This window comes from Brachyistius frenatus, unplaced genomic scaffold (genome assembly GCF_029030835.1).
Source record: "Brachyistius frenatus isolate BFR_SWC_R1_liver_20210118 unplaced genomic scaffold, ASM2903083v1 Contig_62, whole genome shotgun sequence".
Lineage (NCBI taxonomy): Eukaryota > Metazoa > Chordata > Actinopteri > Embiotocidae > Brachyistius > Brachyistius frenatus.
In genome coordinates this window covers 2,011,129-2,024,756 of record NW_027210661.1, presented here as the reverse complement: position 1 = coordinate 2,024,756, position 13,628 = coordinate 2,011,129, and the positions used below count along the sequence as shown (strand labels likewise).

At 40.5% G+C, this 13,628-nt stretch overlaps 1 protein-coding gene across 5 annotated transcripts in view; it reads left to right on the top strand.

Moving 5' to 3' along the window:
- dscaml1 (Down syndrome cell adhesion molecule like 1) overlaps nt 1-13,572 on the top strand; it is a 108,054-nt gene extending 94,482 nt beyond the window's left edge. For all 5 annotated transcript variants that reach the window (XM_069706417.1, XM_069706416.1, XM_069706415.1 and 2 more), the window contains 13 exons: nt 1,135-1,252; nt 2,305-2,468; nt 2,598-2,696; nt 4,371-4,559; nt 5,345-5,473; nt 5,616-5,774; nt 5,911-6,066; nt 6,265-6,295; nt 6,421-6,539; nt 6,679-6,831; nt 7,113-7,307; nt 7,494-7,802; nt 8,260-13,572. In XM_069706417.1, coding sequence (XP_069562518.1) covers nt 1,135-1,252; nt 2,305-2,468; nt 2,598-2,696; nt 4,371-4,559; nt 5,345-5,473; nt 5,616-5,774; nt 5,911-6,066; nt 6,265-6,295; nt 6,421-6,539; nt 6,679-6,831; nt 7,113-7,307; nt 7,494-7,802; nt 8,260-8,840 — 2,402 coding nt within the window. In that variant the 3' untranslated portion in view covers nt 8,841-13,572. The remainder of the gene's footprint in view (nt 1-1,134; nt 1,253-2,304; nt 2,469-2,597; nt 2,697-4,370; nt 4,560-5,344; nt 5,474-5,615; nt 5,775-5,910; nt 6,067-6,264; nt 6,296-6,420; nt 6,540-6,678; nt 6,832-7,112; nt 7,308-7,493; nt 7,803-8,259) is intronic.
- The last annotated feature ends 56 nt before the right edge of the window (nt 13,573-13,628 follow it).

Below are 13,628 nucleotides of genomic sequence, written 5' to 3'. Positions count from 1 at the left end.
CCGGGGCTGATGCCGTCAGGCCCTGCAGCCTTGTGCTGGTGAAGTCTCTCCAGCTGTCTCCTAACCTGGCCAGTCGTCACAGAGAGGGGAGGGAGGGGGGTCATGGCATCGATGGTGGAAGAGCCCTTTGAAGTTGAGGGCTCTGTGTCCATGCAGCTCACCAGGGGGGACAGAGGTGTGCTATTGATTTCAGAGTTCAGGGGGCATCAGATAAACTCCCCTCAATCAGGAAAATGATAAGAGGGCGAGCAAAAGGGAGGACAGGAGGTGGAGGAAAAACAAGACGAGAGAAAATGACACGATAGGACTAGAGCTAACTAATACACAAGACAATAGAGAGGCCGAGTGTTTAAGAAAATGAAGATGGCAGTTAAATCAATAGGCTTTGGATTACCAGACAGGAAGAATAGAGCAGTAAGAATGAATAGAGTGCACTTCCACCATGTTATCCTTTTCTTTATCTGTTCATCCCTTTGACTTCTGGGTGCAAAGGTTTGTTAGTGTGCGCTCATATGGGTGTGTGCGGCAGCTGATCGGCAGCTGTAAAAGGCAGTGTCCTCCAGGCTTGCCCACTCAATACTTCATTCAACCTTAACATAAGTGCACTAGAGCACGAGCATTAAGACGCCAAGCTTGAGAAAGAAAGAGAGACAGAGAGCGGGTGGGGGAGTGACAGAGAATAAGAGGGTTATGTGCCTGAATGGATGGATATTTTTTTCATGTCCTCTCTGCTCAATCTTTGTCCTTCCTTATATTCTTTTTTTTTTATATATTCTTTTCTTTGCAAGACAATGTCACATTTAACACTGCTGTAAACAGGAAATACAACACACACACGTCACACTTGTAGTTAATCCCAAAAGGAAAACAAATCAATTTACATGCATGCATCCATGAATTTCATATGAACCCTCACAATGTATTGATTCAGACCACTGATTGTTTATTGGGTTTTAAAATAGCTTGTTTGACAACAGCAAGATTATCTAATTGGTAGATATTAATTGGGCTATTTGCCCTGCTTGTATTATGGTCTGTTTGGGTGTCCATGCAATTAGCTCAAATGGTCTTTTTATTTATTTTCTCAACTTAAACACCTTTAACTTTTCCGTTCCTCTCCTCATCTTCCACCAGCCCCAGCTAAAATCCTGTCATTTGGGGGTACAGTTACGACTCCTTGGATGAAGGAGGTGCGACTGCCCTGTAGCTCAGTAGGGGAACCTACACCTACCATAAAATGGACCAAAGACAGGTGAGAATCCACCCTGGAAATGTTTAATAAAGCTATGTGTGCATGCTGCTGAAAGTCTTTTTGTAAGTGGATTACTATGAAAGTAACAGGTTGGTCCAACAACAGAATGATGTCATTTAAGTTGTGCATCTTCAGAAAAAAACAATGCAGTTAACTGTGGAGAAGGCATGAAAATAAAAAATAAAAAGATTACATTCTTTTCAACGTTCGCTGGGAACTCGTAATCCATTATGCAAAACACACACACACACACACACACACACACACACACACACACACACACACACACACACACACACACACACACACACACACACACACACACACACACACACATACAGATCCATTCATGCTGTAAACTCTGGCTCAACAAATATCACCAAACTTTGAAAACCCCGAGCTGATGGAGAACCATGTCTTTAGCGATTATCTTTGACAAGAGGGCTGTTGTTTGCTTTGCACGTCTAATATCAAGCTTACTTCGTCTGGTGGCAAAAACTTACTTTTGATCTGTGGATCGAATGTCTGTTCTGTGCTTCGCTCTCAAATGACTGTATAGCTGAGGCTGATTTGTGATGTGCTAGCTTTACCTGGCAGAGTTTGCATGGCACCTCATCTTTGTTTATCTTTTGAAGAAATTCCAAACAGAATGTTTTGACAGCTAAGTGGTAGTCCTTGCATGTTTCTGCTGTTTGCACCGTAGCACCTTATCTCCAGTAGCCACACCCAATTTACCAGAACCTGTAATAACGTGTTTTTTTCGGTTGGCAAACAGCTTTTTGGTGCATTACCGCCAACTTCTGGTGGTAGTGATGCATTACTGCCAGGAATTAGTAAAAAACAGGGAAAGTAAGACAAGGCAATAAACTATGACATTTTTCCTCTGTTAATGATGATTCAAAAATCATTACACATCCTTACTGTGCAGTGACCACATGTCCAATTTTGTAGCAAAAGAATAAAGAATGACAAAAGAATAACATTTTAACATAATACAGTTAAATAAGTCTTAAGATTTATTCTCACAATTCTCTCTGCTTGTTGTCTAATAGTGAGGACACAGCCATCCCAGTGTCTCTGGATGGACAGCGTCTCATTCTGGCCAATGGGACACTGGTGCTGCGCTCTGTCAAAGCTGAAGATTCTGGGTACTACACCTGCACAGCCACCAACACGCTGGGATTTGACACTATCATCGTCAACCTTTTGGTACAAGGTAGGAAACCGCTAATACTGACGCACTTGACACCATTCTATTCTAGAATTTATAACATTTCATGTGAAATATATAACACTTTAAGTAAAATTGTTATTGAGCTGTTACATTCTTCTGTCATTTTCTTAGTCCCTCCAGACCAGCCTCGTCTAACCGTCTCCACCACCTCCACCTCCTCCATCACTCTGGCTTGGATACCAGGAGACAACGGAGGCAGCTCGATCAGAGGTATGTTGCCCTAGCAAAGAAAACTGTATTTCTATCCTCTTGTATAATCTCGTCACTTTGATCTTGTTTAAAGCCAACATGTCTGTCGTGTCTCAGTTTACACCCTGTCTGTGCTTTGAGCTGTCTTTTACCTGGCACGTTGTTAGCGTACCCAGTGATCTATAAGCTTATTGAACGGCGTCCTGGTTTTATGTTTCCCTGTTGACTGTGTGTCTGTTTGATTGTCTGATTATTGGTGAGCTGTGTGTGAGGATGGCCATAGTGTGAGCGCCTGACTGGGCATGCATGCAAATGTGACTTCAGTCGTTGCCTTTGTCCATGCTATTTGTCAGTATGAGATGTTTGCACTGCCATCGGCCTGACTCTTTATAGCTACAGTATGTGGCACCAACAAGCACCAAGCTTATATTGATGTTGATGTAGAGGTTTGAAACACAACTGCACCCAGGAAGACTTTTTGTACTTCATGTGATTACAAAACAAATGGCAGTAAAAACTATGCAGAAAATACAATTACATCACAGCTCTTTTATTTGTTTTTATCCATTTCTTGAAGTATAATTTAAAGTCTCCAAAAGCTGACAGAATATAATATTTAGGGTTGATCATATGGGAGATCCTTACTGCCAGGAAGACCCAAAGAAAGATCTGTGTAATATGTGCACGTTAATTGGAATTAACACCAACAGTGGGAATCGTTATGTTAAAAAAATGATGCACCACCAACTAGTATTTGTATATGTCACCCAGTGTCTCATTTATCCATAAAGCCATTGTGTATATCTTGTATATCAGAATGCCTGCATGTCTGAGAAGCCATCTGCACTGTGTCAGCAGTAAGCAATGCTGAAGTTCCCCATCAAGCATTTATTTTGCATTACTACTGCAGTGGCGTCTGTACACTATTCCCTTTTAGATCAAAGTCTGTGTTTTAATGAAAAAAAAAAAAAAATAAGTCCGCTGGTTATGAGGCCTTTTTTCAGACTCTTTAAAAATAAAGTAAAAGTAAACTGATAAACAAATTGCGTCAACTGGTAATCCTGCACTGAGAATTGATGTTATGTTCTAATCTGTTGTACAATAGTCTGTTCTGTACTGTTCTCTCTGCTATCCTCTGTTACGTTCTGCTGTGTCCTCCTCTGTTCTGTGACAGACAGAGGGTGACTATAAAACTTACAAACAAAACACTGCTCGATCGGCAAATGTTAACCCTTCTGATGTTTTGGACTCTATCGCACCATCTGTTAGTGTGAGAGTGAGTACAAAGAAACAGAGAGGGAGACATTCATATATGCATAATTATATACAGACAGAAGGAAAGACAGAGAGAGGATTAGATGGAAAGTGTTTCAGAGCAGGAGGGTGCGGGCTCTCCAAGGCAACTGATTATAAAAACAGTCACCATATTGCACACCCTCATTTGCATAGATGCTCAGTCAGCGCCATCCCAGTCTTGAGGTTTGTAGGTAACTAATGGCGGCATAGACATAGAGCAGCTAGACCTTCCTCCAACTGAGGTTTAACTGGGCATAAGAAATATAGTCTTACATTGCCATCTAGTGGACAGTAGCGGTACCAGTGTCATAAACTTCAATAGGGTTGATGTGAAATAGAAAAACATGTAATAAACAGAGAAAGGAGAGTAATTATTGTTGTGTCTTTCTTTGTTCGCAGGTTTTGTGCTGCAGTACTCTGTAGACAACACAGAGGAGTGGAAAGATGTTTTCATCAGTTCTAGTGAACGCTCCTTTAAACTGGACAACCTGCGCTGTGGGACCTGGTATAAAGTCAAGTTGGCTGCCAAGAACAGTGTTGGTGCCGGACGGATCAGTGAGATCATAGAAGCAAAGACCCACGGGCGAGGTGAGAAGGTGGAAAAGAGGTTGTAAGAAATGAGTGTGCTTCGATACAAGGTGAAAAGTATACATATTTGAGTGATAGAATAAGGGCTGAGCAATAACATGAACTCTGAATAGCAAAAGTCTAAAACACATTGGAAAATAGGTCACAAGTGAGATGCGATGCACTCAACAGTGAAGCTTTAAATACTTGATATTGCATTCATCCCACAGTATGAGGAACATTAGAACCTATTAACAACAACAACAAAAAAAGAACAGCAATAAAATCCTTTATCTTTGACTTTTCTTGTCAACATAGAAATGACTTTTAAAACTGTAGATACTAAATTGTTCCTGCTTTTGGCTTTGGGATAATAACTTCACCTCTGTGAAGTGACTGGTAGTGAAGCATTACTACTGCCATAGGTCTTCTAATAATAGTCCATGGGGATATATTTCAAAATATATGCCCGACCCTAGCGATTCAGGGACTTAACTCAACATAATCACACATACATAATTCAGCAATCGCAATGTCTCGCTTGATAACAAAGCAATGTCCCTATAAATAACTTGACTTGTGTCCCGTAGTACATGAGCATTTCAGGTAAAAATAGAGTTCGATATTCTCCGGAAAGTATTCGACTTTTATTCGAAGACCCGTGGTGGTAGTAATGAAAGTTATATAAACTATATAAAAATTAAAAAAATTCATGGCTATTTAAAAATACTAAAAAATTACCACTTGTGCCATTTACCTGTGAAATAATATTGAGACAGACATAGACCATTTTGCTGCTTTTACAGAACCCCAGTTCAACAAGGATCAGCCGGTCTTCACCCACATTAACTCCAGCCACGCCCGCCTCAACCTGCAGGGTTGGGCCAGTGGAGGCTGTCCAATCAGCGCTGTCACACTGGAGTTTAGACCAAAAAGTGAGTCACTGTTTTTTATAATTTAAATTGTTGGGAATATTTGGAGATGCAACAGACATGTTAATTAAATCTTAATAGAAATAAATTGTTAGAATAAAAGCAAAAAATGTTAAAGTCAACATTTGTGGGTGTAATTTTGCAGATACATGGACATGGCAGAGTGTGCGTACCAATGCTACCACAGATGTGTTCCTGGCAGAACTACGAGAAGCGACTTGGTATGAGCTGAAGATGAAAGCGTGTAACAGTGCTGGCTGTGGCAACCAGAGCTCAGAGTTTGCAACACTGGACTATGATGGCAGTGAGTAGAGGACTGTCTTTATTTGGCACTCTGCCTCGATAAATGGTCTTGTCTACCGCTTTAAAAATAATTTCACTTTTACAATAGTGTCATGAAAGAGCAGAAACTAATCTGTTCTCTTGCTGCATGCGTACAGGCACAATTCCTCCGATTAAATCCCCCCAGGAAAAGAACGACGATGTCAAGAAGCTGTTTTCTATCGGCTGTCCTGTGATTTTGGTCACTCTCGGTGTTGCACTGCTCTTCATCATTCGCAAGAAACGCAAAGAAAAGAGACTGAAGAGACTGAGAGGTGAGAGAGAAAATAAGAGGAGAGGAGACAAGTGATAGGGATGAATTGGCAAGAAGATGTCTTTAGAGAGACTCACGAGGCATAAGCAGACTTCAGAGAGAATCTTAGAATTAGGTCTCTAGAGTTGCCTTTATTTTAAAAGACTGATTTGTTTGTCTGAAAATATGCATTATTTGTTATATCTTCTGCTCTCTCTAGATGCCAAAAGCCTGGCAGAGATGCTAATCAGGTAAGGCTGGTATTTATTGTAGTCCTTCTCACAAAATCAGTCTAAGATATGATTTAGTGTAACTTAAAATCCACATTTAGCAACCATGAATGTTTGTGTGTACTTGTCTTGTATTTCTGGATTAGTAAAAACAACCGCAGCTTTGACACCCCAGTTAAAGGACCTCCACAGGGCCCACGGTTACACATCGACATTCCTAGAGTGCAGTTGCTAATTGAGGACAAAGAAGGCATCAAGCAAATTGGTGAGAGACACAGTTGTTGTGTGTGATCACGTGTCTGTGCACAGTATTAAATCAAATGTTCATTACATTAATGCGTTATGAACATTCAGAGACTTTAGACTGTTTGTTTGGTTATTGACCTGCATTCTGTGTTTCATAGGTGAGGACAAGGCCACAATCCCTGTGACAGACACAGAGTTCAACCAAACCGGGAACCCTCAGAGCTTCTGCACTGGTGTGTCTGTCCATCACCCCGCCCTCATCCAGAACACCGGTCCTTTGATTGACATGTCCGACATCAGACCAGGAACCAGTATGTGCTCTTTCTCCTCACTATCCATTTTATTAAGTAAACGGTTACTCTGACTGAAGCAGTATTATGGAGTCGAGTGCAAAAGCCTTATTCACCACAAATACTGTATGTACCGTAGCATAAGCTGCATAAATTCCTGCATTTCTGCGCGAGTGATGCTCTGATTCCAAGTTAAATATCAAGTTAGTGTCTCTGGATCATAAGGTGACGATAAATGCTTGCTCACTTTCCTGGCTTTGTGCAAATGCAACCTTCTTATTTCTTTATCCACTTACCACCAGACCCGGTGTCGAGGAAGAGTGTCAAGTCAACCCACAGCATCAGGAACCGCTACTCCAGTCAGTGGACTCTGACCAAATGCCAGGCCTCCACGCCAGCCCGCACTCTCACCTCAGACTGGCGCACAGTTGGCTCCCAGCATGGCATCACTGTCACAGAGAGTGACAGCTATAGCGCCAGCCTCTCACAGGACACAGGTTGGTACATGGGTGAAATGACACTTACAGCCAGTACTGTGCACACACATTCAGGGTTATTTTTCAAAAGCACAGTGGGATACGATTTTGCAGTAGGCTACGATTTTGCAGTAGGCTACATCTCAACAGCATTTATAGAGCTGCATAATGTGCTCGCCTTCATTCCCTTTTCTTCCTCTTCCATAGATAAGGGTCGCAACAGCATGGTGTCGACAGAGAGTGCCTCGTCCACCTACGAGGAGCTGGCAAGAGCATATGAGCATGCCAAGCTGGAGGAACACCTGCAACATGCCAAATTTGAGATTACAGAGTGCTTTATCTCTGACAGCTCATCTGATCAGATGACCACAGGTACCAATGACAATGCAGACAGCATGACGTCTATGAGCACACCGTCAGAGCCTGGCATCTGCCGTTTCACTGCCTCGCCGCCCAAGCCCCAAGACTATGACCGTGGCAAGAATGTAGCTGTGCCCATTCCACACCGCGCCAAGAGTAAGTGGTTGCTGCAAAGCGTGATTTTTTTTTGAAATTATTATTATTATTTTTCATTTGATATTTTAAGTCTAAAATTTATTTGAAAATGAGTAAATTAGTAAGGCCAAAGGTCAGACTTTATTCAAGTAAAGTATATATACTTTATAGATAACTAATGAAATATGCATCAGGGGTCTAGTTTTAATGGGATGGCGGCCAGATGTAAATCGGGTACGGTTTTTGGTCGTTACAGGCGTTTGGAACTTTTTGATCGCACCTCATATCCTAAGTTTACTAAAGAATGGTGTGCAAAGATACCAATAATGTTGCCAGATGAATCCAGTGCCATCAGTAAATTTGATAAATGTAGTGAAAATCTTTCTAGTGAACAACACTACAAATGGTATCCATTATGGTATCCTTTTGACTTGTTCAGGAGTTTGCAGTTACATAAAATTTGACTTGTCCCCTCCAGGTGACTACTGCAACCTACCCCTCTACATGAAGTCAGATCCCTTTTTCCGAAAGCAGTCAGAGCATCATGACCCATGTCCAGTGGTTCCACCACGTGAAGCCTCTATTCGTGGCCTGGCCCAACGTGCATACCACACCCAGGGCCGTCATGTGACTATGGACTCTGCAAAACAACAGGCCCTGACCATGGGCCACTCTGGCCTGTCCAACCTCACTTCCTCTGGGGCTTCCTCTGGAGGAGCAACAGGAGGGGGAGGTAGTGGGGGGATATCTGCTAGTTCTAGCAGCTCCACACTTCCCCAGAGGACTCTCACCATGCCTGGCTCCTCTGCCTCAGTGGCCCAGAGTGCAGCAGCAGCTGCTGCTGCTACTGCTGCGGCTGCTGGGGCATCATCATCCTCCGGTGGAGGTGGGGCAGCAGGGGCCACAGGAGGGACCCCTGGCGGTGCCTCCTCATCTTCCTCCAAGATGGGAGGATCCAGAGACTCTCTCTTGGAGAGCAGCTCCTCGGGCTTAGGCAGACTACAGAAGCAGAGGGATGGAGGGGCAGGGGCTTACTCCAAGTCCTACACACTGGTGTAGCCTGCCATCACTGCGGCCTGTCACTGTAACTCTTAATAGAAGGCTGGTTAAGCCAGCGCTTGCCTGGAGCCTCCATGGAAAATTGGGGTGAGGAACATACACATGCACAGCTTACCCGTCAGTGCCTGCGCTGTGCCAGGCTGCAGGGGGCTGGATGGGTTCCCATTGACACTACTATATGAAGAGGTCAGAGTTGGGTCTCCACAGCACAGGTGTTTGCCTTTCTTTCTGCCTGATTGCTTTCTGTTATAATTCTGTCTTTTTTTTTTCTCTCTAATTTAATCACCCTGGTAATCACTTGCCAAAACATCAATGATTTATTTGTTCACTCCATAGTTTCATTTTCTGGCAAGGACACAGTACTTATGCACAAAATGCTTTCCACGTGCACTGTCTTGTTCTTTTGGATCAAGACAGTCGTAGAATGAACCAGGTTGCTTGAGTTTCACACAGATGTGTGTTAAGGTTTTTAAATATGTAACTTCTCTGGCCTCTGATGGAAAAGGAGCTCATATCACAGCACTGTGCCATGTGCAGGATGCTTTTACTGTATGCATAAACCTCCAACCTTGGTGTTACACGGGCTCTCAGAGGTTACTCCATCATGGATTCACACATTAGAGGCAGTGAAAGGACTGTCGTCTCAACATCACTTTTGAGACAAGGGGAATTTTCTTATACATGCAATGGATGACACAGCATAGTGGTCTTAACTGATGCTTTTATAAACAGACTCAAAGCAGAGAAGATTAAAAAATGTCTAGCATCATCAAGTGAAAGATGAATCCAAACCTTTTTTTTTTTTTTTTTCCATCAAGTTTTCTGTTTATTTTGGGATGATGGAAATTATAATCTCATGTGCACTAAGAAAAAGTTAGAATGGATCCAAGTTACAAAAGACTTCACAAGCCTGCGTGTGTGTGTGTGTGTGTGTGTGTGTGTGTGTGTGTGTGTGTGTGTGTGTGTGTGTGTGTGTGTGTGTGTGTGTGTGTGTGTGTGTGTGTGTGTGTGTGTGTGTGTGAGAGTGTATATGTGTAAATATATATGTGTACATGTGGCAGGCACACACCAACGATGGACCTTTTTAACATCAATCTGTACGCTGACCTCTCGGGCAGACGTCTGTGTCAAAGCTGAACCACCCCATTGTTAATTTTGTACCTGTGATTGGGGATATGGGACAGTAATGATGATGATGATGATGCTGACGATGAAACCTAATTTGGTCCAGCATTTTGAACTTTGTTTTGTTAAGTGTGATTGACAACATGGTATAGGAAAAGAAAAATACTGAAGAAGTGGGTTACAAAGAGAGCAATTGCAGCTGATAATAAACAGGTTCCTCTTTTTCTCTCTTTAACTTCCTCAAAGCAAAGAAGAAAGGGAGCTTTTTATGATTCATTATGGTGCAACAATACCATCATTCTTTTGTTTCAACTCTTTACCTGTACCCCCTTTTTCCCTTTGTATCCTTCCCACCTTCACTTCTACCCTCCCAGTCCCTCATCATATCCATACAGTGTCACTGTGACCTATTGCTAGCATACTGGCTAGTCAAAAATACAGACTGAAAGATGAGGTCTGATATGCACAGATGGGCAGAAATGCTATTTGAAGTTCAATGACAGCACGAATAATAAAACAAGTTGCAAACGTACAGCAAAGATGTATTAGAAAAAATATAATATTTGAATGATCTGGAATTCATGAACGGACAGTGACTGGGATTATAGTTGGAGCAAATAGCAGCGAGATACCATTTTTCTTCAGAAATAAGTGGTCTTTAAAACTAAAAGAAGTCTTTTCAAGTCCCTCCACCTCACTGAAATTGATTTTAGCTTTATGCATGGTACTGTATCTGTTCCGTTTTATTTTTTTCATTAATTTGTTCTCCCAAAGGTTAATTCCATTACAAGGATCGTTCCAAAAAAAAAAAAAAAAGAGTTGCTCCAAATGTTTTGCAATGGTAAAACGTAACATCAGGGCTCTCGCAATAGAAAAAAGATATGATATATGTTTGTTTTCAAAAGTATGTACATATATATTTCTATTCAAATATATAGCAAATATATGAATATTGAAAAAAGCAGAGAAATATAAAAGCCGTTCTAATTGAAAATATATATAAAAGATCACAAGACAATCGCTCAGAGTGAAAAATTGCAAGACGGAAAGAAGAAAAAGAAGAGGGAAGTTTAAACGGGTAGCACAACCATGGACGGAAGATCTTGGAGAGAAAGGAAATGGTGTGAAAGACAGTTAAATGGTGAAACTTAGGTTTGAGGAATGATACTACGATCCTCTTGTGATTTTGTAAATGTTCCAGGTGCAGCACCTGTGCAGCAGGTAGCAGATGAAAGGACAAGCACAGTGAAGTCAAAGTATAGTGTGAGATAGTGTCGCTGGTTAACTGTAGTCTATGGCTCAGTGCAGAAAGTGTGGTGTTGAAAAAGAAAAACAGTGAAACGAGGACAGCCTATACAGTAAGAGAGCCTCTTGTATTATGTTGTATTGTACCTTCCAAAGGTGTGTTCACAAACTCAATGCCATTATTCAACTATAATTCATAAAGACAAACAGACCAACAAGTATTTCTGTTTCTTATATGTCATAGCAAGTCCTCCCCAAACTCCAGGACTGCAGGTAAATGAACATATCACATAGTAAAAATTACAACTGCTGATAAATGTATTCATGCACCCTTTATTTTAAAACTCCAGAGACATGTATTTTGCTCTCTGTTGCTAATGGTTATGATGCTTTTCATTTTGGACTATGTTTCAAGTTATGCATATACTTGTCTTCAGAAAAACATGAGTTTGGGAATGGGCAGACCTGTTTTCTCAACCAAAAGCAGGGGCTCCCTTACTTAGTTGTATGGATATTGGTTGGAGTTATGAAATAAACTTCTGTCCAACCTGCTATCCCCAATTCTCCAGTGAAGTTGCTTCTACTGTGACGCTGATCTTCTGTCAGTTTGCTAAAAGTAAATGTAATGTCTGTCTTTAAAGAAAATTCCACCCTCTGATAATTTTATGTGGTTTTATATCAATTATCAATCAGCAAATTTTCCAGATTGATAGGAGTTACATTTTGTAAGGTATGTTTTATTGCTTTCAACTTTAACCTGACTTTTGTGGAGTACTCAGTACTGCATACATTGTTGTCCTCTTGGGCAAAACCTATTACTAGGGCGCAATTTCTAGTTTTAATTTCCTTGCACAGAAGTTGGAAGAATTCATCTGCCACTGTATAAAAACAAAATGTAGTACTGCTATGACTAAAAGGGGTGTAGCATTGTTGTGCTTCACTTCTGTTGCATCAAATTTGGTAGCGCTGAAGTTGAAACATTTTACAACAGCCTCAATAACAACAGTGCTAATTGACTCACTGTTATAAGGCTTTTGTTTACTCTCTAATCTTGTTCTGATTAGGCCGAAGACGCAAAGGTTGATCATTTTTGTCCTTGCAGTTTTACGGCTGTTTACTAAATTTGGGGATGTTTTTTCAGATAGAAATTTAAAAAAAAATATATATATATATACCCTATGGTTTAAGGGGTAAGGGTTATGCATTAGTGTTCTGAAGAAAATATTAATAATGAAAAATGCTTAAAAAGATGGTTAGTAAATATGTCATTTCACCAAGTAATTAATTAAATATTTACTAATTTATTCTACAGTATATCTCTTCTATGTGTACAACTATTCAAAAGGGCATAAGGGATCAAAAATTGCAGATAAGTTTTTGCCATTATTGAAGAAAAAAAAATATAAACTAAAAGTACCAAAATGGAATGACACCAACACTTGAAACTACAGTTATTTATTATTTGTATTGATCTGTGACAATTTCTTAGCAGCAGTCGGTCCATTATCTGACCAGTTTTCCAAATGTTTATTTAAATGATTTACAATGTCCATGTGATCTTGGGTGGATTTTTCCTTAAAATGCAAGTACATGCTTTCAAACTGATTTCGCCTGTTTGTAAAGCCAACTTCACATGTTTCACTTTCCCAACCTTTTCCACATTTGTCAACCAATCAGAATCCCCCCTCACTGTACCCTTTTGCCCACCTGTACAACCTGATTTCTACTCCATATTAGAAGACTTGTGTACATAGGAAAGTGTTTTGTATAAATGAGTACTATTTTCGACATCTTCACTAAAATCCAGGGCACAATGTAAACTTTGAACTGAAGTTATTGTAATGAAACAGAAGAGGAGTTAATGAAAAACTATAGAATTATACAGACACTGCTTTATCTTGATTTATGGACCAGTTAAAACATGTCAGAGTGGACCATGCATAGTTAACAATATTGGTTTCTTCTTTTACAGGGCATTTGGTTGCGTTGTCTCCGTTTTTATTTTTATTTATCTTTATTTTATTTTATTTTTTTACTTTGTCACAGGTTGCTTGATTTAGAGTTTGCTTTTTTTTAATTATTCCATTTTTGGGGGGGAGGGGCAGCAGCATTGCATGTTCTGAAAATTTTTCTGGTTATAAAAGACAAAAGAAAGTGGTGAATTGAACAGTTTAAAAGTGGGTTAATGAAAACATTTTAAAAATCCAGAGGTTGTTCCTTAAACTTTTATGGGGAAACGTTGCTTCAATTTGCAATTGCTTGTGTTTAACTCTACATTTTCTTTTCTATGAAAACATACAAAAACGTTAAAAAAGAGTACTCAACACCTTGTGCAATAAAGCTATCTTTTTATAAACTCTGATGATATTACTCATTCTTTCAGAACCATGGAGCATCTGAGATTAACTGTGTGAAGAC